Source organism: Equus caballus, chromosome 19 (genome assembly GCF_041296265.1).
Source record: "Equus caballus isolate H_3958 breed thoroughbred chromosome 19, TB-T2T, whole genome shotgun sequence".
NCBI classification, from domain to species: Eukaryota; Metazoa; Chordata; class Mammalia; order Perissodactyla; family Equidae; genus Equus; species Equus caballus.
The window spans coordinates 64129805-64157375 of record NC_091702.1 but is presented as its reverse complement, the minus strand read 5'-3'; the positions used below and the strand labels follow the sequence as shown (position 1 = coordinate 64157375).

The 27571-nt window shown below is 38.4% G+C and overlaps 1 protein-coding gene across 1 annotated transcript; it reads left to right on the top strand.

Annotated features, from left to right (window-relative positions):
- Nucleotides 1–129: 129 nt before the first annotated feature.
- On the top strand, nt 130–18189 carry PCNP (PEST proteolytic signal containing nuclear protein). Its single transcript, XM_001503437.6, has 5 exons — nt 130–2191; nt 7534–7748; nt 10810–10884; nt 14926–14981; nt 16381–18189. The coding sequence occupies exons 1-5, from the start codon at nt 2065–2067 to the stop codon at nt 16505–16507; spliced, it is 600 nt and encodes a 199-aa protein (XP_001503487.2). The 5' UTR covers nt 130–2064; the 3' UTR covers nt 16508–18189.
- Nucleotides 18190–27571: the final 9382 nt, after the last annotated feature.

Genomic DNA, 27571 nt, shown 5'->3' with positions numbered 1-27571 from the left:
TCTGAGTTTCAGACTCCATTTTCCCTCTTAAATGGTCTTTTAGTCATGTCAACAACTACCCTTTCATCAAAAACATACAGAAAAGATTTCTAAACTTCAGATGGTGGTTCACTTATTAAAGTAACATTTGGTACCATGCTGGGCATGTCATAGGCACTAAGGTAAATTGTTTAACTGAATCTCGATTACACAAAAAGACATCCTTTGGTACGTTGTGGGATTTGGCTATATAATAAAATGGGTTTGGGGGGATAAAACCCATTTCTTGTCCTCTTAGAAGAAAAGGTTTATTTGATGAGCATTCCATACAGCACTTCCCTATGGCAGGGTAGATGACTTTCCTTTTCTAGCCATGTGATGTGAATGGAAGCTGCCATATTTTTGCACACCTTGCTCCCCTGGCCACAGCAGATTATCCCAAAGGAGACACCTCACTCAAGCTTAGAGATGGGCATCCAACTTCAAGATAGGCCAGTCAGAACCCTTTTCCAGGATTTTTGGACTTGAGAACCATGATAGCCTATGTTACTTCCTTTCTGGTGGTGGACTTTGACAGGAAACTGGAATTTGTCATGGCCACATCCTTTTCCTTGAAGAAAGCCAGGCTATAGCAGGAGAGAGTGAAGCTTATATACGGAAATAAGACCAATTTTTAGAGCTGTTCAAATTCCTGCTCCTACTTGTCTCTGAGGTCCAGCTATAGATTTGCTTTTAGCATTTATTGGTTGGTGAAACCTCATGTGATACCCTGGTCTCCCTCTAATAAATTCCCCTTTTTGCCTAAGCCCGTTTGAGTTGGATTTCTGCCACTTGCTAACTCATGAGTCCTAACATACTTGAGAAAATATGTGCTGCTTTCCTAAGAAATGAACTGCAGGAAGCATTCACTGTAGACCGCCTGTGCCATTACAATTTTTGAAAATATGGGAAATAGAGATGTATGTCCAACTATTTCTATCTTGTTTCTGAACTGGAAATTAGCATGACATATGCTATCCAGTACATTTCTTAAAGCAGGACCTAATCTTTTACCAAATATTATGAAGTACCTACTCTGTGCCAACAGTATGCAGTTTACGTGAACTATTTAAACAAAATTAGAGGAACTATCATTACCACCTTTTTTACAGATAAGTAAAATTACTCAAAATAATTCAGCCTTTAAGTATCGTCTCTAATCAATATAGTCTTTAACCAATAAATTATGCCCTCTGTTAAGAAACCCTCAAGGTTTACTCGGCCATAAAGGGCGGATAGGGATTCGAACCCAAATTCTGACTCCTTAGGACCAATTTTTGTGACACTCACTGTATATCGTAGAGCAAACCCAGAAACTCCAGTTCCCTAGGCAAGGAATTGAGGCAAGAGGGCAGTACAAATAGAAAATGGGAAGAGAATGCTGAAAAGTTAGGCTGAGACCCAATATAAGGCTTGGCCTTCACTCTGCAAACCCTGGGGATGCACTGAAGGCTTCTAAGTAAGGCAGAAATTACTTCAGTCTTCTCTTAACGTGACACAGAAGTTGCAGCCTGTAGACAAAGTAGTCTTACCACTTGGGGACGTGACCTTGGACAAATCACTCTGGCCTCAACTCACCGCTAACTAAGAGGGCAATTCTGCATTGGATGATTGTGGGGATTAAACGAGATCGTGTCTGACACAAGAGGGCGCTCGATAAACGTTAATTTCCCCTTGAGGGGGAGGAAAGAGCACGGCGCCCCTTGTTTATTCGAGAAGGCCGCCGCGATCCAGCAAGACCGAAGCGAAGAGCCCGGTGGCTCCTGCCACACTTCAGTCTGCAGAAACCGTGCAAGACTCCACCAGCGTTTTCCGGATGATGCTCCCACCTCCCCTCAGTTTTCTAGATCCGCCACTGGACCATGAAAACCTAAGAGACCGCTAGCGAGGTTCCTAACCAACCCGCTACAGACAGACTAACTCCCCCGCCCGCTCTTTAGAAGCTGCTCGTCGACGACAGCACATCCACTTCCGCTTCCGCAAGGGCAGCTGTTCGCTCCCCAGGGCCGCTCTAGGCTGCAGTCTCGCCGGCCGGCTCCGAACTCAATGGTTGCTGGGCGGGGCCGTGACGTCCTTGGCGCGGCTGCAGGGGAGGCCGCGGCGGGGAAAATGGCGGACGGGAAGGCGGGAGAGGAGAAGCCTGAGAAGCCGCAGCGAGCTGGAGCCGCCGGAGGTGAACACAACCCCAGCGTCGCGGGCTGAGGGGGATGCTCTGGGCCTTTCTTTGAGCTCCCCGGGGTGGCGGGAGTGGGGTGGAGCGAGAAGAGGCGGATCTGCCGCTCACCCGGCCAGGTGCTGGGCCCGGACGAGCCCCGGGCACGCCCGGCGCGGCCCGCTGGGATCCGGGCCCACTTCGCCTCCTCGCCGGGGGAGGGCCGGCCGCCGTCCGTCACCTCCTGGCCCCAGCGGAGGCCCCGCTTCCGAGGGGGAGGGAGAGGGGCACCGAAAGGGGGGGGCGAGCTCGGGGCGGAGCCGGAGCGGCGGGCCGCGGGCCGAGTTTCCGACGCCTCCGGCCGCTCGGGTACCCCGAGGCGGTAGCTTCCGCTCCCTGGCCGCCGAGGAGGCGGACCGGCGCCTCCCTCCTCGCTCTGCCTGTGGTCCGAGTACGGACCCTGCGGCGGGGCGGGCCGGGGCGAGGGAGGCGCGGGCAGGCCCCCTGCTGCCCGCTGGTCTCCGCTGCGGGGCCAGGGGCCGCTCTGGTCGGCTTTCTGTGAAGCGTCTGCCGTTTCTGAGTTAGGCTGTCCCCCGCGAACAGCGTGCCAGATGTTGAGGTGGCTAAACAGGCTAGCGTGCCTCTTCCTGTATTTTGTTACGTTGTAAACTCAAGTTACAGCTGTCTTTATTCTGTCCCCTCGACCCCTGTAAATTTGGGTCTAGTGCGTTAAGGAATAGGAACATGTAGTGTCTCCAGCCCCGCTGTGTCGTAACAAGGCAAGTGACTTAACACGTGCGAGCTGAGCCTAAGGTCTTTAGAACGTTTTCAGTGTTACTCTGTATTCTGACTCCCTCCAGTCTTATCCCTGAAAGCGTGTAATAGGAGAAAATACAGAAGACTAATAGCATGTGAAGGCAACTGTTAGGACCTACTAACGTGATGTTTAATGTGAATTGCCTTGGGAACAAAAATCGAGAAAAATGTAATGTTCAGTTACTTTGGACCCACAATTTCCCTTTTAAAAAACGTTCAGTGCTATTAGTTGAGCCAAAACACTCTCCCCCCTCCCCACTGCTTTTTTTTTTTTTTACTATTAAAATAGTGTATGAAACAATAGTTTAAACCATCGAGTACTACCTTATTAGGGTTTTTTCCCTCCAAAATTATTGTTTTGGAAATTATCGAGTAAACTTACATTAAAAAGTAGTAGTTTCAGGAAGAACAAAGATCTGTAGCGTAAAGAATCTTACTGGTTTTTAGGAATCTTTGAACTTTTAGACTGGCTTTTTAACTGTCTTGACTGGGAGTATAGGAAAATTGTTTAATGTGCTGCCAAAGTGGGCCTTAAGTGTCAGCAGAATTCCACTGTATAACTTATCCACCACCCTTTCAGTTAGGGGTCATTTGCTCTGTAGTGTGAATATTGGTATTTCTATTTTAGCATGTTTTGGGGAGGGGTATAAAATTATTGCTAATTGGTATCAAAAATTATTATGATCCTTTTGGCGACTTAGGATAAGTAAATCCCTTAATAACTTCTACATAATTTGCCTTGAGCATGCCTTCCTTTACAGGAAAATAGTCTGTGCATATAAACCATTTTTGAATGTCAGATTTTTTTTGAAATTGTATAAAGGAATTATAGTTAAAATATTTTAATACTGTAGATATTCCTGAATTGATAATTTTGTGGCAAATAGGCACTGTTTTGAAATAATATTGTTTTAGAGGCTTACCTAGAGAATATTCTCTTTTTTTATTTTACTCTCCATTTTTAATTCCAATTGAACAGCTTAGTAAGTTGAAAGTTAAAGTTTTTTTTACTTGTAGATTACCTCCATAGTTGACATGAGTTCATGGCAATAAGTGAAGCTACTTACTTGAACTACCTGCTCTCACCTTAAAGAGGAAGGGTGATGCTGAGAGTAAGGCTTTGGGTAGAATTTTTTTTCGACTCCGTTGGCTAGATTTTGTAGCTCCTTGAAACAAGTAGAAATTTTAGAGAGGAGCTATTCAGATAATAATCATGACCATCGCAGGTTATTTTAGGTTATCTAAGAACTACTTTAGTGAAATTGACGTTTATTAGGCCAGACACTTTAAGGGTCTTGAATTATATTCTCATTTAAGCTGTACACCGGTCTTATTAGAGAGCTAGCTGTCTGCTTTTTTTCAGATGAAGCAGCTACTAGAGTGCAAATGGGTCATGAAGGGTACTGTTACAGACTTAAACTTTCTTATTAGGTAATTTTTTTCAAAGTACAGAATCTTTGTGCTCCAAGGCCCACCTCTCCTCCCCAACTATTCACTGAAAAAGAAAAAAAAAAGATAATACTATGTGTAATGTAATTTCACTTTGATTAATCTACACACTTTGCTCAGAATGAATATAAAAGAGATAAAATTCCTTTTATTAAAATATTCCTTGATAAAGAATCTAGTAACTTGATATAATTTTATCTATGTTTTATAAGTTGATTTATGATTTTATTTTTTAAAAACTTGCTACGTGTTTATTCATCATTTAAAATATGTCACATTGAGAAAAATTCACATTCCTAATCCATGGTCATCCAAAATTTTGTTTTCCACAGCCCCACAATAGAAAACATCTCATTACGTAAATTGAAAACAATTCTTGATTAAAAGCCCCAAATACTAAAGAGGTACCCTTGATGCGCTTAGAAATTAATGTTGATATTTAATGGTATATTTCAGAGCTCACGTTAGGTTGAAATTTTCTAATGAACTATATATAGAATTGTAGAAATTGTAATAACAATCACGTTGCTAATAACATAGATTTGGCTGTCGTATTTTCCCGTCTTACCTCACTGCTTATTTCACTTGCTTTATTTCCCAAATGTTTTGTGTATTTTACTACATAACTGTTAGAAGAGGATTACGTAAAGAGAAAATAACAGCTCGATCCACGTGACACATTGAGCCATTTAAGAATAAGTAATGAGGACGAATAGTGCCCCACCTTCCTTCACTCTCTTCCCCCCACCTCTTCATTGAAGAGTAGATGTCTTCTAAAGCTATGGAGTCTTTGCAGTTGCTAAAAAATAAACACTTCATGAGAGTGAGCAAGGCCAGTTATTTACTAGTCCAGAAATAAATTGCTGGATCTGGAATCAGTCATGTGTAGAAGTGACCTAATAGACATAGCATGTTTAATCTTCACTGTGGACCTAAGATGTGGGTGGTCTTAATAGTTCTCCCCCTCAGATGACAAGAACGCAGATGTGAGTAAAATTGAGTCGATGCCAGTTGCTACTTAAGGAGAGTTTTCCCGTCTCTCCTTTCTGAGCTGTCTTTTTCTAGAGCAGTCTCTGTAGGGATCTTTCCTGCAGCCTCGTGGGCTTGGACAGATACTGTTGTGTTCCGTGTGTTAGCACGTACTGGTTCAGCTCGTCGTCACACTGACTGTTGTTACTAATATTATAGTAAGAGTGATGTTTTCACTTTTTCCCATATTTGTGGTTTAATTTTTCTAGATTCTTTGTTCCAGAATTATTTTCTGGGTAAAAGGAAACCTAGAATTAAGAAAAGATAGGTTTTAAGAGAACCAGAAATCTTGACTAATTATAGCCCTTGGCTCACAGTTCAAAGAGGAGAGTTACAGTACAATCAACGCTAAATGTTCTTTATGCTATTTGTTTTGACATTTTTCAGAGTCTGTGTTTGCACAAAACTTGTGCCTTTAGTATATAAATTGTTTCTGTGTATAAAGCCAGTGGATTTTCTGTATATTCCCAAATCTAGAGCCAATGAGTTTTCAATTTTAGCTGTGTGTCAGTCACAAAGAAGTAGTTATCACTGTTCGGGTTTTACTGTAAAATTCGTACTTGATTAAAACTAAATAGAATGCAAAATAAAATTTAGGATAAATGCTTTTAGTTATGAACGTAGACTTTGAAAAAACTCTTTACATGATACTTTTTTGTGGTAAATTCTAAATTGAGTTCTGTATTTCAACTCTTGAATAGCAATCTTTCATTCTTCAGGTGCTTTTTAAATTTCATATCTAAATAAGTGAATGGCACCTCAGGCTCTATTTGCCTCTTGGGGAAATCCCAAAATGTATCCTGCTTAATTCCTCCACTACATTGTCATTACAACTCTCACCCCTTGTTCAAAGGGAATGAAGACTTCCTTTTATCTTTCCTCTAAACAAAATCAAATGCTCTGTTCAAAGAGCTTATTAATCTAGAGGCCCCATCATTCCAAAACTATGTAGAATGAGATCTGTAGCTTCTGGTCTTTTAATCCATTGCCTTCCAGTCTGTTTGTGTTTAATTTCCCCCTTTTCCCCCATTCCAGCTTTTTGTCCTGTTTTCTTAGGGCCTATTGTCAGGGCCATCCCTTAGAGCATCTTCTCTTTCTCCATAAATAAACTATTCATCCAGTGTAGCAGAATACACTCTGTAGAGTGAATTGGTAAGCTGGGGAAAGGAAATAAAACTTGTAATTATCAGCCAGCCTTCTTTTGTCTTACCTCCCAATATGTTCTTAAATAGCCTTCTTGTATAACAGACCTACGATAGTCAAGATGTGAAGTAATTTCATCACTGATTAATACAAACACAAGGAAAATTACTGAAAGACATCTTGCATTTCAAACGTATATATCTCTGCCTCCTTTTTGAAATTATAATTAGTTTATCTTTCATGAGAAAAAATAATGTATAAACTAAGTATAATTGCTAATAGCTCTTACGAGTAGCTTAAAACATGTAATAACCAAGCTTTCAGAGGAGAATTAAATTACTCAAGAGGGACTGACCTTGAAGTTTCTTTTCAACTCTAAAGATTGTGTCAGATGTACATGAGGAACGTAGCACTCCAGAAAATTACTCTGGGCTGTATTAACACTGGTTCGGGGAAGAATGGGCTGTTTATAACTAAGTACTTTGTATAACTAGTGGTACATTATTGAAGAATGTTGGAATTTGTTAGTCAAGTGTACTATCTATGATGTGACTGCTCACTAACTAGTTTGTGTGGAAGAATTTGTAGACCTTAATTTCTAAGGAGCAAAATCCCACAAATAACTAGATTATTGTACCACTTATATAATAGTGCTTAGTTGAAGGGGCTTTACTTTTTGTGAACTCTGTGTTTATAATTTTAAATTGCTCTGTATTTTATGCTAGTTAATTCATGGGAACCTCTTCTACTGCCACACAATCTCAGTTCCTGCTGTATACTCTAACAAACAGTGGAAGAGACTGTTGGGTCAGTAGGTGACAACTGCAGAGGTATCTTCCTTGTAACGATGCTTTTTGAGGTTGCTGCTCCCATCAATCTGCTCAGTAAAAATAGCTCATCTTGGTAAGTTGTTTCGACTTCACCAGGACCTGAAGAAGAAGCAGAAAAACCTGTGAAAACTAAGACTGTTTCTTCCAGTAATGGAGGGGAAAGTTCCAGTCGCAGCGCTGAGAAGCGATCAGCTGAAGAAGAAGCTGCAGACCTCCCAACAAAGCCTACAAAGATCTCCAAGTTTGGATTTGCCATAGGTAGTCAGACGACAAAGAAAGCCTCAGCCATATCCATCAAACTTGGATCGAGTGTGAGTTGTTACTTTATATATGATGTTTGTGATAGGTCTTAAGAATTTGTTTTGGAACCTTGCTTTTACTGGGTTAGGTAAATTAATTCTAAAAAGGTACATTGGTGCATGAGCTTACATGTAAATATTTAAGACATTGTTAGCTCCATGTTCAAGAGAGGTCTGGAAGAATTATATCTCAATAAAGCTATTTTAAAAATAGTTTGGAATGTAAGAAGGAACAACTATTAATAGGAATTATATGATTTATAAAGTAATAGCTTAGAATTTTTCTAAGTTGAGCAAAACCTCTGAAAAATATTTTCAGAAAGAATTTCAGCCTACTTATCTTTGAATTTCAGTAATATTAAAAATAATAACCTTAGAAATCAGTTATTTGTATCTTAATGTTTGTGAGATATTGCTTGATAAGAAGAGCTTCTTGATTACTTTGGAGCTACAAATGGACACTGAGTACTGTATATCTATTCTGTGACAGTAGTTCTTTACACATCAACTTTTGATCCCTTCTTTTAAGATATAAACCTTGAATTAAATTTATGAACCATCTAGTGTCCAGATGGTATTTGAAGTATTAGCTTGAAGCATAAGGAATTTAGAAATTTGACTGTCTCTGACCTGCAAAAGTGACAATTTCATATGGTTAAACCAAATAGATCTCTTCTTTAAGAAAAAAAGTTACTTAAACAGTGTATTGCTGTTGGCTTGAAAATAGTTACATTTTTGTGTAAGGAGAAAAATCCTGAAATTGCTTGTGATTTGTTCATGTCTGTTCGGTGAAAATTAATGCTCAGTTGCCAGATGCATACAGCTTTTTTGTGCATTAGAAGTTTATTCAAAAATCGTAAAAATATGATATGGGTAGGGTTGCTTCTAGAGTCAGCGTGTTTGAGCTGTACGTCTAGTTTTCAAAGGGCTGCCGTTCCTCAGAACCCCTCCCACCCTAGTGTGTTCTGCCTTTTTCTTTTTCTTCCTTTTTTTTTTTTTTTAAATTCAGTTTGAACAAAAGACATTCATCTTGTAAATTCCTTACTAATGACCATTCTCCCTATTGGAGCTGCTTCTTTCTGTTGAATCTTTTTTTTTTTAAGTTGTATAGACCTAATTGCATAAATATTTACCCTTTTTTGATAGTCATTAAACGTGTGTTCTCATGTACACATCTACAGATGTTCCCCTTGATAATAGATTTTACTGTGTTCAACACACTCCCTAAATCAGATATCCAACTATCTGCTTTTTCTAAATCATTCACATAATTTAGTAATTGCTAATCATTTAGATGGGAGGGTTATGTCTGAAAAAGCTTACCCAGTAACACTTTTAATCTTTGGAAAGCAAAAATCTGTTTTCATAAAATAAGCTATAGTGGCTTATACAATCTTCTTGGGTGAGTGAGGTGTAGGATATAAAAAATAGTTGAAACTGTTGCTTTTGATTGTATGATGTGAAAAGATAGTTGATCAGCCAACAGATACTTCTTTGTGTCTTATGTTGTGTCTACAGCAAATACATGACATCTTTACAGAGTAAAGGGTGTTTCTAGGGTCACTATGTATAATCTCCAGATTAACATTTCTTAGTCCTTCAAAAGCAAACATTGTTTGTGAAACGTGTTTGTGTGTGTTATAGGAGAAGGGATGGGTACTTTTGTTTCAGCAGGTCAGAAGATTTTGCTGATGAAGTGATGTTTGAATTGGCCTTAAGTGCAGACAGGAGGCAAAAGGGCATTTCAGATAAAAAAGAATTTCATTCAAAGGCAGTTTAGATATAAAGCCACATGGTACATTCAGGAAATTGTTTGTAGTCGGAAAGTGTTGGTAGGCAAATGTAGGGACAAAAAGCCCCCAAAATGAGAGCATAGGACCAAATCATAAAGGGCTTTTATTCCATAATACAGTTTGGCTTTATTCTTTAGGCTCTAGCAGAGCCATGGAACCATTAGAAGAAACCATCATAACGACCCTTGAACAGATTTGCATTTTGGAAACATCACCCTGGTACGAGTATAGAGGATTAGAAGAAAAAAACTCAGAAGGTGGAGAGATGGTATTTCTAACAGTAGTTCAGGCAATTAATGCCAAGTGGCCTTAGGTGTTGTTAGTGTAGTAGTATAATGGGGAGATTTAAGTCTATTTAATAGAGATCTAATCAGCAAGACCTTACAATAGAATGTGATTTTCTGGCTTAGGTACTAATGAACACTATGAAACTAAAGTACCCATGGTAGCTCTAAGTGGAGCTGTCCAGTGGGCAGATGACATTCTGCTTTGGGGTGGACATAGGATTTGGTAGTTAAAACTATGGGAATGAATGAAGTTGACCAGGGAAGTACAGAGAAGGAAAGGTCACTAAGGACAGAATCTTGGGTATCTATCATTTAAGGGGAACAGGAGGGAGGAGAGAAAGAAAACAGAAGGTCAGAGAATTGGGAAAATAGCCAATAAAAAGCACTGTCACAGCACACTCGTCATTGGGGGTCCTACAGAATTGTCATCTCCTGGTTGTAGGTGAGTGAGGACCCATGGGGAATGATGAGGAAGGAAGCCAGATTGCAGTGGGTTGAAGACTGAAGGGGTGGTGAGAGGATTGGAGATAGTGAGGACAACTTACTTCAAAAACAGGTTAGAGAGAAGAAATGATGTGGATGAAGCAAGTTTACAGGCTAAAGGGCAGAAGGCTAGTAGAGAAAGATGTGTCTTGGTGTCTTTTATGTTCTCAAGGCACACTGTACTTAATGTTACTATGGAAAAGTATTACTAATCGTTTTCTCTTAACTGTATCAGGTACCCCTTAGCTAAATGATACTAAACTTTAGGTCCTAACTGGAAAATCTTTTACAGGAGGGAAACAAATTGACATATAATTAATAAAATAAAACCTACCCATCGATAATCCACGTTTTCACAAAGAGAATGGATTTGTCCAAAGTTTGTTCTGAGTTCCTTACTGTATGTTTCTATGAGAGCACAAAGTTGAATCGTTGAAGATGAATTATTCATATCATTAAACAAGTCTGTATAAACGTTATGTGATACTCTTTTTAATATTTCTTCTTCAGAAGCCTAAAGAAACCGTTCCAACTCTTGCTCCAAAAACCCTTTCCGTAGCAGCAGCTTTTAATGAAGATGAAGATGTAAGTTGATACCCGGTTTTGTTTATTTTACTTTAACCAGTTCTTTAAGGAAGATATTAGGGGCAAATTGTAGTATTAATGGTACTACTGAATTTTCTTTGTGACTCCGAATGGTTTTTTTGTGAACCTACAAAATCTGGATATTTCTATTTATTTTATTTGGTTGTAGGATTATTTAAAATATTACTAACTTTGGGAGCAAGTAACTTAAAAATCAAATCAACAAATGCTTTTTTGAATAATAGTGTCTGTGCTAGGAAGTATGTAGAATCCAAAAAAAAGAAAAATTCAGTACTGCTGCCTTTAATAATCTTTATAGTTGGAGCCTTCAGTGATGAGACGTTGTGCACGTGTTCAGCTTGCAAAAGGCCGTCTTCTCCCGGAATCCCCATAAGGAAGGACACTTAAATAGTGCAGGTGACTCTGCCGGTTCTGCTCAATAAGCACGTGTTGCAGAGTGAGCATGAGAGGCTTGTCTGCTCTTTTCTTAGGTGGTTCCAGTTCCCTCACGCCCTGCACAGTGTCCCTCCCTTACCATGCTTATCAATGACATAGGCATTTTAAAAAAATGTTTTATTGAGGTCATATTGGCTTATAACATTATGTAAATTTCAGGCATACATTATTATATGTCACTTTCTATATAGACTGCATCGTGTTCAGCACCAGTAGTGAACAGGTTTTTATGTTTTTATTTTTCCTTTTGTGAGGAAGATTGGCCCTGAGCTAACATCTGTGCCAATCTTCCTCTATTTTGTGTGGGATGCCACCACACTGTGGCTTGACGAATGGTGCTAGGTCTGTGCCTGGGATGCAAACCTGCAAACCCTAGGCCACTGAAGCAGCATGCATGAACTTAACCACTACACCTCTGAGCCAGCCCTGACGTATGGCATTTTAAGCATAATTTTGACTGTGGCTTTTTGCCTTAGGCTCTGACTTTAGAATCTAACCCCCACTTAAGATGTGACCCTATTGTATAGCAATTAAGTGTTACAGGGTGCATGAGTAATTGCTCTCAAAAACAATATGGATAAGAATTATACATTCACGGGCCGGCCTTGCGGCCAGGTGGTTAAGTTCACGCGCTCCCCTTCAGCGGCCCAGGGTTTCACTGGTTTGGATCCTGCGCGCTGACATGGCACTGCTCATTAGGCCATGTTGAGGCGGCGTCCCACATACCGCAACTAGAAGGACCCACAACTAAAATATACAACTATGTACTGGGGGATTTGGGGAGAAAAAGCAGAAAAAAAAAAAAAAGATTGGCAACAGTTGTTAGCTCAGGTGCCAATCTTTAAAAAAAAAAAAAAAAGAATTATACATTCAGAGGAGCACAGACATTTGTGGGGCTAGAGTGATTGGGAAGAATATATAAGAGAAGTAATAGGAGTTGGGTATTAAAACATTTGGCAGTGTTTTGACAAACCATGGAATACTTTTAGAAGCTAAGACATCAGCTTTAAATCACAAGTGGTAAGCAGTGAGCAGCCGCATTTGACTGGACCAGAGATTTTTGTAGAGCGGTATTGGGCAAGGGTAAGTACAGGATGATTGGAGCCCAGATCAGTAGCTAAAGAATTACTGTAGTCATCATTGTGTTGTAGTAATGACTTCTCATTCTACACATTTGGGTGCTTTCTTTATGCAGGTTACAAAAATAAATCAGACATGTTCCCCAGGAACTGAGCCTCATAGGGCAGAGATTTATACATAAAATAGTACGAGATAAAAATCAAAAGTACCTGAAGAGATGAAGTGACGTGGAAATTCAGGGAAGGAAGAGAGAGACCATAGAACTAGATAAAGCAGAATGGAGAGACCCCTGGACTGGCAATCAGAAGACCAGGGTTCTTGTCCTGTCCTGTCCAGTTATTAACCAGTAGAAAGCCTGTGAATAAATCACTTTACCTTTTTGGAACCTTAGTTTTTCAACTGTAAAATGAAGGCTCAGTTTACTCATAGATTTTTTAACTATTTTTCAGAGTTTTGTGGTTCTAAGGACATGTCTCAGGAGCTGCTGTGGTGTTAGATGCTGTCTAACAAGCAGGGCTCTGGTCTCCTGCCCCTATTTCATTTACACCTATTCTTTCATCTATTTGATATTTGGGAACCCAAGTAAGATTTTATTAAGGAAAAAATGTATTTCATTGTCCCCCGGAAAAGTTTGAGAAGCACTGTCTTAAATAATATTTAATATTTTCTGTCATCTCTAACCTTAAGTGATTAGGTAGCATTTTGGTATGTACAAATTATGTGAGTGAAGGATATTATAGGAAGAAAGGAACAGCATATGCAAAAGTAGAGAGTCTGGAAATTGTAAGGACCTACATAATAGTAATGGCTCACTTTGAATGTCCAACAATTTGGATATCTTTTCGCATGATTTTATTTTCCCCTCCATATATCCCTGTGAATCATGTGATATAGTTATTCCTGTTTTGTAAATGGAGAAATTAAGAAGTGAAACATGCATGAATATGTGCTAATGCACACAGATGTTGAACTAGAACTTAGGTCTTCTGGTTTCCTGTCCTCTGTTCTTTGAGTCATACCTTACTGTTTTCCGTAATTATTTTTAAAGAAACCTTAGATTCAGACAATACTCTTTATGCTATAAGATGATAATGACAGTAAAGGATAAACTTGTGCTTAGATAAAAGAACACACACATCTAAAATCTTCATCTGGTTCTTCATTTTTATGCAGAACGTAGTTAAGTAACCAAAAATATATATCTGAGCCTGAAATATATTGGACAAACAGGACATCCGTTTAATTAATTGAAATTTTAAAATGTTTTTTCAGTTGTACCTTTTAAGTCTCCTTTAATTTGGACAATTCCTGGGTCTTTCTGGGTATTTCATGGCATTAACACTTTTGAAGAGTTCCAGCCAGTTATTGTGTAGAATGTCCCTCACTTTGGATTTGTCTGATGTTTCCTCGTGATTAGATTCACATTCCTTACTTTTGGCAGAAATACCACAGCAGTGATGCCAGGCTCTCAGTGCATCACATCAGGGAGCAGTGTTGTCAATATGTCCCATTATTGGCAGTGGTAACTTTGATCATTTGGTGAAAGTGCAGTCTGCCAGATTTCTCTACTGTCAAATTACTATTTTACCTCTTGTAATTAAAATTCATCTTGTGGGAACATATTTTGAGAATATGTGAAAATATATAATTTCTTAAACACTCAGGAGCGTTAACATCTATTGATGATTCTCTCCTGAATCAGTTATTATGATGTTTGTCAAATGTTGGTTTTTCTAATTGTTTCATCACTTCTCTGTTTATTAGTTGTCTTTTACTGTAAGGAAGAGCTTTCCCTTATTTATGTAAGGGTAGGCTGTTGGATTCTTACTTTGTTCAGCAGACTGTAATTGTCCCAGATTTGACCATTAGAAACCCCTTTAAGCTGGATCTTGAGGACGTACCTTTAAAAAAGAATATTTGCTCAACAGCAACATTTATACGTAAAAACATATCAAAAAGGAACTTGTTATATATCTTTTCAATAGCTCTAAGTACGGAAAAGTAAGAGATGAACTTTCAAAATGACTTTACAGTAAAGGAAACATTTTTGAGAAGGAGAAATATGGTAAAGTGGTGAAGAGTCTTTGCTGTGGCATCCATCTGTTTTGCTGTTTGTTGGCTTTGTGACTTTGGACAAGTTAACCTTGTTTACCTCACCTACAAAATGCAAATGATGATAATCATATACCCGCCTTGTAGGATTGTTAGGGTTTGAAAACATAGCATATTAAAGCATTTAACACAGTGTGTAGCACATAGTGAACAAATGGTTTTAGTTCTAGAATATCAAGTTTTTACCTAATTTTTTTCTTTGTGCAAAATCAGCACACTAGAAGATGTGCATTTCTTTTAGAAATATCAAGATGGATAATTTTCTCCTTTTACAAAATTTACAGGATTGAAAATGCTAAAAGACTCAGATATAAAATTTTAGCATTATTAGTAATCAAGTGAATTCAGTAAATCTATATACAGTCATATCTCTTTACTTTTTTTTTCCTCCAGAGTGAACCAGAGGAAATGCCTCCAGAAGCAAAAATGAGGATGAAGAATATTGGAAGGTATTATAATTTTTGATAAGTATCGTAGAAAATGAGAGTGAATTAAAAGCTAGAGTAAATTGCATGTAATCTTTTAGTGTTCAGGCTTTTCTTGCATTTTAGAGCAAAAATAGTTTTGTTTTATGAGCTATCAGTGATTTTCTTTTCTGGTAAGAGAAAATGAATATCTTAAGAAAAAATAATAATTTAAGGCTATTTCTTTTCAGATGCTTCTAATCTATATTTTTTCAAATAAGAAATAGCCATGAGAAATGTTTCTGATTTAAAGTTTGAATTGAAAATTTTTTTGGGTATAAGAGAGAAATGGTTGTCACTCCTTTCACATCTTATGATGTCATTCACACCACTTAATCTTGATCTTACGTCTCCTTTTTTCCTTGGTAACTTAGATGCCAAATACCAAAATAAGGCAAATAAAAGTATTTTAATTTTCCTCCATTGTTTCTGCTGTCATAGAAATAAGAATTTCAAGTTAACATGTGTTCAGTTTCCTATCTTTTTATTCACAACTGGATAATTTAGAAAGTAATAAGAAAATTGAGCTTCAAATCAAGTCATACTATGTCCGCATTTCTACCAAATGTATAAACTCCCAAAGAACTAATTGCTAAGTCCGTACACAAGCATCAGTCTTCAGACTTTCAGTCTGTGATTCAAATGGGAACAGTTCCGGTGGCTCTTTGCCTCCCTTCCTTCATAACTGGGACCTAAAGTAAGAAATACATCTGACATTGTAATCCAATCTAAACAACCAGTATACATGTATCTAAACATGTAAAATTGGAACAAGTTAATACAATGACACTGAACCTTTCTATATGTGATACGTCTTGTTTTTCTTCTGTTTCATTTTATGAGTGCGAGTGGCAAGCCACCAAATTGATTTCATGATCCTATTAATAGGTTGCATGCAATGGTTTTAAAAGCTGTGGCAGTTGCTGCCCTTAGCTGTGTATCAGAATCACCTTAAATGTTTGTTAGAACTACAGATTTGGGCCAGCCCTGGCGGCCCAGTGGTTAAGTTTGGTGTGCTCCACTTTGGCAGCCCAGGTGCAGACCTACACCACTCGTCTGTCAGTGGCTGTGCTGTGGTGGTGGCCCACATACAAAAAAAAAAAAAAAAAAAGGATTGGCAGCGAATGTCAGTTCTGAGCAAATCTTCCTTGGCAAAAGAAAAGGAAAACACTACAGATTTACCTGACCCCACCTCAGGCCTACTGAAACTGCAATTTTAGGACTGGGTCTGTGGAAAGGTTATTTTTTAAAAGTTCTGTAGGAGCTTCTGATGTTTAGCCTGTGTTTATAATAGGTGCTAAACAATGTTTTTGGAATGAGTTAAAAACGTGGCCCAGAAGGCTTTATATAACATTTTAAATAAGTTTCCTTTCTTTTGACACAGGGATACACCAACATCAGCAGGACCAAACTCCTTCAATAAAGGAAAGCATGGGTTTTCTGATAACCAGAAGCTATGGGAGCGAAACATAAAATCCCATCTTGGAAATGTCCATGACCAAGACAATTAAATGATGTGTTCGGAAATTGGGGTGTGGGGTGGGTGTAAAGTTAAAAGGAACAGTTTCCTTTTTTAAAGAATGGTATAAGACTATCTTTGGAGCCGCCCTTTTTTTTTTAAGATTGAGTGGTACACTAATAAATGAGAGTTTGAAATTAGAGGTAATTTATGTTTTATATACAGATTTCAAGACATTTGCTAATTTTGTAGTTTCATGTGATTAGTTTCCAAAGGTTACAGATAATAAATCAGAAATGGTACCTTTCTAAGAATTGCATATTTTTTTAGACACAGCTATTAGCACATTAAGAGAGAAGCAAAAAGTTACTATTTCAACTGCAAGCAATTACTAACTTAACTCCCTTTTTACCCAAACTGTCTGGCTCCCAGGAACAGCCTTATAGAGAGGAGGGAGTATTGTGTTGGGAGAAAAATGTTACTGGACTGTTGACTGAAAGTAAATTCGATAAAATACAGCTTTTTTCCTAATGGGCGTTGGTTTTGTTTCAAGTCATCGTAAACCAGGTATTGCACTGCTCTCAGTGGACACAGATGCTTAGCTCTTTAAAGAACATTTTAAAGTTTTATGTAAACTGTTGAGTATTTGAAATAGCCCACTTCACCTTAATGAGTCTTGTCTACCTTCATTAGTCTTCAAAGAACAACCATTTGCTACCAAAGTAAATCAGTATTTTGAATGTGCTTCTCTTGGTTTTTGTTATTAGCTAGTTCCTGTAAGCATTTCCACCAGAACTTGAGGCACACCATAAGGAAGCTGTTTCTTTTAAAATACAAACCACCACTGAAAATTTAAATGTACATAGTACTTAAATATTTGGCTGTTTTTATTTTTTAAAAGGTATGAACACCAAAAAAAAAAAAAGCGCAACATTGTATCAAGATGGAAAAGAGAAAGATGCACTTTCTGTAACTTTGTCAGAGCCTTTAAGTTACTAGTGAAATCCGATTTGGTTTGAACTTAACTACAGGAATTCTTATTTAATACAGTAACATGGTTTATTTTAATTGAATACATCTTGATCAGTGGCCTCTCAAAGCACATTTTAGGTACTGAAAATAAAAGGAAAGAAAATGCATCTTTAAGCATATTTCATGGAATCTTTGATCACATATACTTTGTTAGATCTATGTGTTGTAGGGTTGTGGTTTTTTAATTTTTGTATTGTATATGCATTTTTTTTAATGTGACAGTTAAACACATCTTTAAAAGTACAGTCACAGATAAAAGAAACATACAGTATGATGATTTCCTTGAAAATTCCTACAATGTTAAGTTTAGAGGCAGCTTCAGACTATTTTTTGGTGGTAACTACTTGCTGAGCTCTTTAGTAGGTAATAACTGCAGAGAAGCAGCCTGTATATAGTCCTAACACTTTGTTCACGTGCATTTAAGTTTAGAGTAAGCCCCAAGTAAAACAATGGAAATGTACATAGAACTATTAGTTCTTACTTACATGATTTAATTCTATCAAGATACTTGAATTTAACTTGCTTTAATGTAGGCAAACTTTCCATTTTTGTCCATTTTAATGTTTATGTTAAAAATAACATCCCTCTCCTACGTATTCTTTTCTTGACTCAAATGAAATATTAACCTACAGTCAAGATGGGAGAGAGAAATGACTGAGATGAATGTCTTTACTAAAATACCAATAAATTTGTCAAACCCAATAGTGTTCTTATTTTCTATTCCACTTAATTGTTGCTGGTTTTTTTGTTTTTTATTTTAACGAAGAAGAGATACATGTTATGATTGTTGGTCTTGCCCTGATTGTTGGCCAAAGTAGTGGGAGGTTTAAAATGATCATTTATTGGAGTTTACGTAACGTGGCACGCAGTTCCATAGCATTACGGTATCTCAGGTTGGAAAAGACTTAATCCAAATCCTCGCCCTCCTCCACGGCCAAAGTGTTGTCCATCCTGTGCTGTAGAAGATCCTGCAAGGCACATCTCGGAAAATCCCTGAGTGTCAGGAGGCACTCTTACTAGTGTCCACCATTCATTAGCTCTATATAGTATATTGATGTTTATAATGCTGCTGCCCAAGAGGTCAGCACATGAAAAAGTTGAACTACATTCTAGAATTAAGATTCATTTCTAGTTTGACTAATTACAAATGAAGCCTACGAGTTTCAAATGTTTTTTCTTAACTCTAATAATCAAGGTTGCTTGACATACTGCGGAGGGATTGTTCAGATTACTTTCCTGGTCAAGTGAAGGTACTTCTTTTTAATTTTTTTAACTTTTCTTTTGAAATAATTTCACACTTACAAAACATTGTGAAAATATTACAGAATATTTCCATGTTCTCCAAATGTTAACATCTTCCATAACCACAGGACAGTTGTCAAAATCAGGGAATTAACATTATTACAATACTTTATATTTCCTCGTACTGTTTTCTGCAGACCTTACTCCAGCTTCACCGTTTGCCCCACTGACGGCTCCCTAGTCAAAGATCCGCTTCATTATCACACGTTGTTCACTTGTGGTCTCTCTTTAATCTCCTTTCATCTGGGAGGCTTCTTCAGTGCTTGTCTGTCATGACCTTAGACTTTGAAACGTCTAGGTCAATTATTTGTAGAAGAACTCTCAATTTGGGGTTTGCCTAACGTTTTCTCGTGTATTTTTGGTTAACAACAGCACAACTGAGGTGCCCTCAGTGTATCAGCAAGCACACGATGTCCATTGGTCCTATTGCTAGTGATAATTTTGATCACTTGCTTAGGGTGGAGTCCGCCAGATTTCTCTGCTGTTAAGTTACTGTTTCTCCCTTTGTAATTAATATGTATCTTGGAAAATTCTGGGACTAAGTAAGTATCCTATTTCTCATCATAGTTTTGCCCACTGACTTGCAGGCATTCATAATTCTTTTCTTTCTTCCCCCAGTTTTTTTCCTGAAACAATTGTTAATGTAGTATTTGCCAAATGCTGATTTTCTGTTTCCATCATTCCTTCTACTTTTAGTAGCTAAGATTCTGTGAGGAAGTTTTGTTCCCCATTCTTTATTCAGTTATTTTTTAGATAATGGGTCTGTGTGTTCTTATGTTATTCTATAGGTCATAACCCATTGCTCCCATTATTTTGTTAGAATGTCCCAGATTTGCCCATGCAGACTCCTTCCAGTGGACCCTCATATCTTATTGACGTGTCCCCATCCTTTTTTTGTAATGCTTCCTTAATTTCTGGCCCCAGGAGATATATTGGACTCGTTTTCTCTTCTCCAGCCCTGGAACCAGTGATTTTTCTAAGCATCCGTGGTTCCTTTTACCAGAGAATGGTATTTAGAAATCAAAGTCGGCACTAGGTATACTCATTGATGCTGAGGTGTCATTGCTTGTCGCCTGCTCATCAGAGCTGGAAAATGTTTATATGTATTCGTCTATATCTGGTTGTAGATCTGAATGTACGTGTGTGTACATAAGTATGTGCTCCATGAGTGTCTCCATGAGTTCATACTGATACTTACAATACCAGACCACACCCCAGAGTTCATTCTAGTCCTCCTCTCTCTATTTGTAACCCTTTTGTCCAACAATGAGAAATCTGGCTTTGACTATCAGTAATGTGTGTATTTATTTGCTTAATTTCTAGAGTACACAAAGTATTTCGGAATTACTAGTCCCTTTATTTCCCTATGAAAAACAAACTACTAACCAGAGTGCAGTATTTGTATATAGGTCCTATTCTTTTTAGTCTTAGAGTACATGATCAAAATATTATTTTACAAAGTTCAGTAGTTTAGTTCTTTGCTCCCCCAGTCAGTATGGTTGTGTTACTCATTTGTAGTGCAATTAGTTAATTTGTTTTTGTTTGTATTTCATAGTGAATGCCTGCCCATCCCTTGTTATTCTTTTTGTCTGTGCCACATTAGGATAGTTGTAAGAGAGCTAAACACAGTGTCTCCTCCCTGACCTGTCTGCTCACCCTTTCTCCTGTCTTTTCTGTCCTGTTTGCACCTGTCCCCTCTGGGTCATCCAACTGTGATTTATCCTTCTTGTTTTTTTTTTTTAAATAAATGAATAGATGGGTGTTTATTAGTTCCCCTTTTTTTCTTTTCTTTTTTTTTTTTGTGAGGAAGATTAGCCCTGAGCTATCATCTGCTGCCAATCATCCTCTTTTTGCTGAGGGCCCTAATGGGCCCTGGGCTAACATCCATGCCCGTCTTCCTCTACTTTCTATGTGGGATGCCTACCACAGCATGGCGTGCCACGGGGTGCCATGTCCATACCTGGGATCCGAACCGGCAAACCCCGGGCCGCCGAAGCGGAACATACACACTCAACCACTGCGCCACTGGGCCAGCCCCTAGTTCCCCTTTTTTTCTTACGTGAAATGTAGCATATTATAGTTACTCTTTCATACTTTTTTTTTTTTAACTTTACAGTATATCCTGGAAATGATACCAGTTCATGGAGAGCTTTCTCAGAAAAAGATTTTAACAGCTACATAGTACTCCATTGTGTGAATATACCATAGTTTATGCAATGGCTCTTCTATGTTTGGGCACTTAGGTCATTTCCAATGTTTTGCCATTACAGTGCTGTAATTGAATAACTTGTGCATGTGCTTTTCCATATTGTTGGGCTGTATCTTCCTTCACCTAAATTCCCAGAAGTAGGATTGCTGGGTCAAACTCTAAGTGTATATATACTTTTGTTAGGTATTCCCAAATTCTCCCCCAAGAGGGTTGTACCAGTTTGTTTTCCTGCCAGGAATGTGAGAGTCCCTCTTCCCACAGCTTTGCCAATAGAATCTGTCATGCTTTTTAATTTTTCCAAATCTGATAGGTAAAAAGTGGCAATTCAGAGTAGTTTCAAATTGCATCTCTAGTTATGAGTGAGGTTGAATATCTTTTCATATGTTTAAGGGCCATTCGAATATCTTTTTTTTTTTTTTTTTGGAGGAAGATTAGCTCTGAGCTAACTACTGCCAATCCTCGTCTTTTTGCTGAGGAAGACTGGCCCTGAGCTAACATCCATGCCCATCTTCCTCTACATTGTATGTGGGACGCCTGCCACAGCATGGCTTTTGCCCAGCGGTGCCATGTCCGCACCCAGGATCGGAACCTGCAAGCCCCAGGCCACCGAGAAGAGGAATGTGTGAACTTAACTGCTGGGCCACCAGGCCAGCCCTGAATATCTTTTCTTTATGGATAGTCTATTCATGTCATTCCCATTTTCCTATTGGGTTTTTGGGCATTTCTCAACTTTTAAGAAATCTTTATATATTAACTCTTATCTTTGATATGTGTTATAGTTTCTCTCAATTATTAGTTGTCTTTTGGCTTTGATTATGATTTTTTTTTGCAAGCAAAAAGCTTCAAATTTTTATGTAGTAAACTTTGTTAATCTTTCATTGCCTCTTGATTTTATGTTAATAGAAAGCCTTTCCCTATGCCGAGGTTAAAGATGAATTCAGCTGTATTTTTCTAGTGCTTGTATTGTTTCAGTTTTAAGTTTAAGTAGATTCCTGATTCATTTCTTGATCAGGAATGAACACAAGGGTATATTGTGCATTTGTTAGATCGGGACCTAGTTTTAGTTAACTGAAATCTTTTTATTAAGCCATCCTAATCGAGAGCAGTCTGCTTTTGTGTCTTTCAGAAGTGTTGAAAAATTTTTCCCATATAAGTTTTTCATATTCTTGTTAAACTTATTGCTAATTTGGTCGTCTTTATTGCTATTGAAATGGGGTTTTCTCTATCATGATATGCTGGTTATTGTTTTAGGATATGAAGTCAATTAATTTCTGTATGTTAATCCTGTATCTTGCTATCTTACTGAATTCTTTCATTGTTTGAGTTTTATCATTGATTCTCTAGACTTTTCCGATTTACCGTCATATCATTTGCAAATAGAGATGGTTTTACTTCTTTCCAATTTTTGTGCCTCTAATTCATTTTTCTTGTCTAATTGCACTGCTCAGTAGTAGTGGAAATCATGAGCATCCTTGCCTTCTTGCTTTCAGTGGAAATGCCTTCAGTGTTTTACCATTAAATAATACGCTGGCTTTAGGACAAAAGTAAACATACTTTATCATGTTAAAAATAGCCACCAATTCCTATTTTTTCTCAAGTGCTTATATCAGGAATAGGTGTTGCATTTACCAAAGGCTTTTTCAGCATTGTATCAATGAGGGAAAACTTTAATACAAAGAATTGTAACATGAGAACTCTCAGGTGTAGCAGAAATGGCAACTGCAGGAGGTAACTGCTGCCCTTAGTTAGGGCTTCGGGAATAAGTGAACGGGGAGAGACTTCACATCTAGAGGGGTCTCAGGGCTGCAAATCAGGCGAGGAGAAGGGGCAGCGGCTGCAGGGAAGAGCAGCACACTGAGCCGCCCGTCACCATGATGCCAACAAATCACATAAACCCTGCCTGAACTGCCCATGAAACATTCGTGGCGATGTGTAGCCTTTCACCCCCACGGGACTCAGTTGTTGGTTAGCAATAATGTTTTTTTTTAGTTTTTAGCTTTTACTTCTTTTCACTTTCCTATGCTTTTCAAATTTCAACACTGATCTTACATTACTTTGATAATTGGAGAAATGGATGGGCAGTCAAGTATCTCTAAATAAGGCAAATTAGGTTAGCTTGTTGTGCTAGGGCTTCAGAGACGTGGGAACTCTCAGACCGTAAGCCTGGAGCCACAGTGCAGTAGGCAGGCACTTAATTATTGGACGTGAACAGAGAACTCATTCCTACTGTGTTTTTTTTAATGTTAATACAAATGGGCTCTTATCCTAAATCTTTTTGTTTTTTTCTAAGAGTCAGTCCTCTTGGGGAGCATTTTATCCACAGTATCCATTGCAGAATTCACATGGCTTAATATTTAGAAAAAATAAAAACTGTTGTGTATTATGTAAATTATCAGGGATGACCGCTATAATTACTGTGAGAACAGTTAACGTGAATGCTTGTGATTCTGATTTACTGACCGGTTTCTCATCCAAATACACCACAAATGAATTTCACTCAGAATCTAACATTGTCCTGATCTCCTGCTAGTCATACGCCAGGCGTTGCTTATTCTATTCCTGCTTGCAGAATTCCATAACTCATAGTTGATATGAAACTTGGATAGATCACTAGAAACTGAATTTAACCATGTAACCATGACTGAAAGTAAAAGAAAGTTTCTATAAAATAGAATATATATTTTATCATACCTGGCAATAAGGAAAAGAGATCGAAACAGGCAGCAGAACACTTAAGTAATGCAAAGAAAGTAACCTTGAAAGAATGCAAGTACTTCTTAGATGTTGAAATGTTTGCAAATAATTAAAGCAAATCTAACGATACAGTTGAGGATCGTGTGTGGGAACGGGGTATAGGGGCGGTCTGTACTCTTCCATTCAATTTTGCCATGAACTTAAAACTGCTCTTAAGAAAATAAAATTTACTAAAAAAAATCAAGGTGTGAGCAGTGGTCTGACTCAGAGATTCACAAGATACTTCTCTTCACCATAAATAGAACAGTTGGATATAAACCCCCCCCCAAATATTCTAACATTAACACTATTGTAATGCTGTGTGTGGACATTAATCTGTGTATAAACAATTATATATATATCCGAACCAGCAAATTTCGCAAAATAGGATTTAAGTGTAGTTAGATTTTCAAAGGCCCACTTTGAGAAGAAAATGTCACTTTCTCAGCCAATTCTAAACAGGCATTTCTTGTCATTCTTGTCCCATTTGTGGTAGTCATCGGCTATGTGATGTTCCAAGGAAGAAAATGGAGAATCTTGAGTGTGGCTTGCCACAGGCCTTGCTTTCTCTGATAGGAGTAATTTAAGAGGCTGCTATTCCAAGGGGCCAGCCCGGTGGTGCAATGGTTAAGCACATATTCCGCTTCGGCGGCCCGGGGCTCGCCGGTTCGGATCCCAGGTGCAGACATGGCACCACTTGGCACGCCATGCTGTGGCAGGCATCCCACATGTAAAGTAGAGGAAGATGGGCACGGATGTTAGCTCAGGGCCAGTTTTCTTCAGAAAAAAAGAGGAGGATTGGCAGCAGTTAGCTCAGGGCTAATCTTCCTCAAAAAAAAAAAAAAAAAAAAAAAGAGGCTGCTATTTCGTCCCAACTCATAAAATAAGAGGTGCTGGTAGTGCCACCATTCTAAAATGGAGAAGAATTATGATAACAGCCGCATCTTACATACAAAGTTACTTTCATGCCTATGGTAGTTTCTTTGTTCTAGACGTAGAGCCATTAGAAAACCAGGCAGCTTCAAGATGAAGGGCAATTTCAAATACTAATCTGGAATAATGTGTGTAGGACAGAAGGGAAAGTAGGGCACACATAGAAGCTGGGAAACCTAGATACTGGTAGTCTGCTGCACGCAGGAGCTTATAACAGCTCGGAGGTCTGTGTGGACAGTAATCAGCACGGATGGGATGGAATAACGTCAGAGACATTGCTAAGGAATTCAGTGGCTCAGTCCATGATGGAAGAAATGGAAAAATCCCAGATGAATAGGGGCCTGGACCTAAGTACCTGGGAGAATGGTAGATGCTGAAGAGGCAAAAAAAATTGACATATATATACAGCGTAACCTTTAACGTTAAAGAAACCTCCAGCCCCAATTAGGTTAGTAGGAGATGATGAAAAAATCCATAAAAGATTTTCAAGGAGAACTAGCATGTTTGAGGGAAGGGGGTCACCGTGAGGCCTGGGGGTGTAACGGTGGCCACCACCGGTATGGAAGTTAAACTATTTCACGTCTTTGTCTGTTTCCACCTCTGTTGAATGGGGTTGATATTTATCTGAACTTACGTGGCTCTACAGCTCATGAAGTGGATGCCCATGAAGTCAAAGACGCTGTGCCAAGAACTTTAATGTAGTGTCTCGGTTAACTACTAAAATAATAGTTAAAAGAATATATAATTAACAAGCTAGTGGGAGGAGGGGAAGGGAATGTTTGAAAGAAAAAAAAAAGAAACATAGAACAAGCAGGGCAAAAAAAGGCCCAGTAAAGTGGCAGATTTGTATGCAAATATGTCAGTAGTCATGTCCTATGTGGACTAATATTCTGAAAAGACAAAGATTGGCAACCTGGATTTAAAAAAAGAGACAGCTGTATGCTGTATGCAAGAGACAGACAAATAGAGGGATATGGACAGGTTAAAAGCAGAAGGATGGTAAAATGTAACATGAATACCAAAAAAGCTAATGTAACTATTTTAATTTCCGTCAAAGTAGACGTGAAGCCAGGAGCATTGCCAGGGGCACGTCATGTTATCCTCTCATAATGACAAAAGGCTCAATTCACCAGAAAGACATGATAATTCTGTATTATATGCACCTAATAACAGCTTCCAGATGTGTAAAGCAGAAACTACCAGAATTAAAAGGAGAAATCAATAAATCCACATTCATATGGGGATATTTTAACAAACTACTCTTAGTAACTGATAAAACAAGCAGACCAAAAAAAAAAAAAAAATCAGTAAGGGTGCAGGATATTTGAACAACAAAAGTAATAATTGACACATGTTAAAACAATGCCCCCACAGCTGCAGAGTAGTCTTAAGTTCACATGAGAAATTTACAAAAATTGACCATGTGCTCATCCATAAAAGAACCCTCAGCAAATTTCAAAGGATAGGAAATACACAGAATATGTTTCTGACCAAAGTAGAATTATGTTACAAATCAATACTAACAAAAAGATAACAAAAGAATTCATATGTTTAGAAATAGAGCAGTACTCTTCTAAGTAAAGAAGTGTCAAGGAAGAAATTATAATGAAAATTAGAAAATACTTTGAATCAAATAATAGTGAAAGAACACCGTATCCAAACTTGTGGAACGCTGCTAAAGCTGAGCCTCTTTAGAGAGGAGCATACAGCTTCAGGCCCAGACATAGAAGAGAAGTGGGAAATCAATAAGCCTTACCTGCATGGCATCAGTCAGCAAGAGGCAGCAAATTAAGCCCAAAGCCCTGTTGTCTCCAGGAGTATTTTTTTGTCTTAAAGTCGATATTGTCTGGTATTAGTGTAGCACTCCAGATTTCTTGGGGTTGCTGTTTGCATGATTCATCTTGTTCCATCCTTTTACTTTTAATCTAGTTTATCTCAATCTAAAGTGTGTCTCCTGTAGACAGCATATAGTTGGATCATGGTTTTATTTTTTCAATCCAGTCTGACAATCTCTGTGTTTTGATTTGATTGTTTAATCCATTCACATTTAACATTTTATTGATATAGTATTTTTGTATGCCATTTTACTTTTTTGTCTCATATTTTTTTTGTTCCTCTATTCCTTTTACTGCTTTCTTTTGTATTGAGTGAATATTTTTTAATGTATTTTAATTTCTTTAATGATTTTTTTCACTATATTTTGAGGTGTTGTTTTTTTTGGTGAGGAAGATTTGCACTGAGCTAACGTCTGTTGCCAATCTTCCTCTGTTTTTTTGTTTTTTTGTTTTTTGTTGCTTGAGGAAGATCAGCCCTGAGCTAACTTCTGTGCTGATCTTTCTCTACTTTGTATGTGGGACACCTCCATAGCTTGGCTAACGAGTGGAGCAGGTCCATGCCTGGGATCCAAACCCTGTGAACCTGGGCTGCTGAAGCAGAGCCTGTGGAATTTTAACCCCTCAGCCACAGGGCCAGCCCCTATTTTGAGTTTTTTTAGTCATTGCTTTGTTAGTGCCATGGGGTCGAGTCCAGCTCCTAGTGACCCTGTGTACAGCAGAGTTGAACCCTGCCTGTTGTTACTCATAAGGTTCTCATGGCCAAATTTTTTGGAAATGGGTGGCCAGGTCCTTCGTCCTAGTCGGTCTGAGTCTGGAAGCTCTGCTGAAACCTGTCCATCCTGGGTGACCTGCTGATATTTGAAATACTGGTGGCATAGCTTTCAGCATCACAGCAACATGCAGCTGCCATAGCATGGCAGTCAAAAACAGGTGGTGTGGATCCCTGACTGGGAAACAAACCCAGGCCAGAGAGGTGAGAGCACCAAGTCTTAACCACTAGACCACCAGGGCTGGCTAGTGATTGCTCTAGGGTTTACCATATACATTTTTTTTTTTTAAGATTTTATTTTTT

Coding starts and splice junctions, on each gene's coding strand:
- PCNP (XM_001503437.6), top strand. CDS start 2,065: ATGGTTGCTGGGCGGGGCCGTGACGTCCTTGGCGCGGCTGCAGGGGAG. Junction 7,749..10,809: donor CCATCAAACTTGGATCGAGT/GTGAGTTGTTAC, acceptor TTTCTTCTTCAG/AAGCCTAAAGAAACCGTTCC. Junction 10,885..14,925: donor CTTTTAATGAAGATGAAGAT/GTAAGTTGATAC, acceptor TTTTTCCTCCAG/AGTGAACCAGAGGAAATGCC.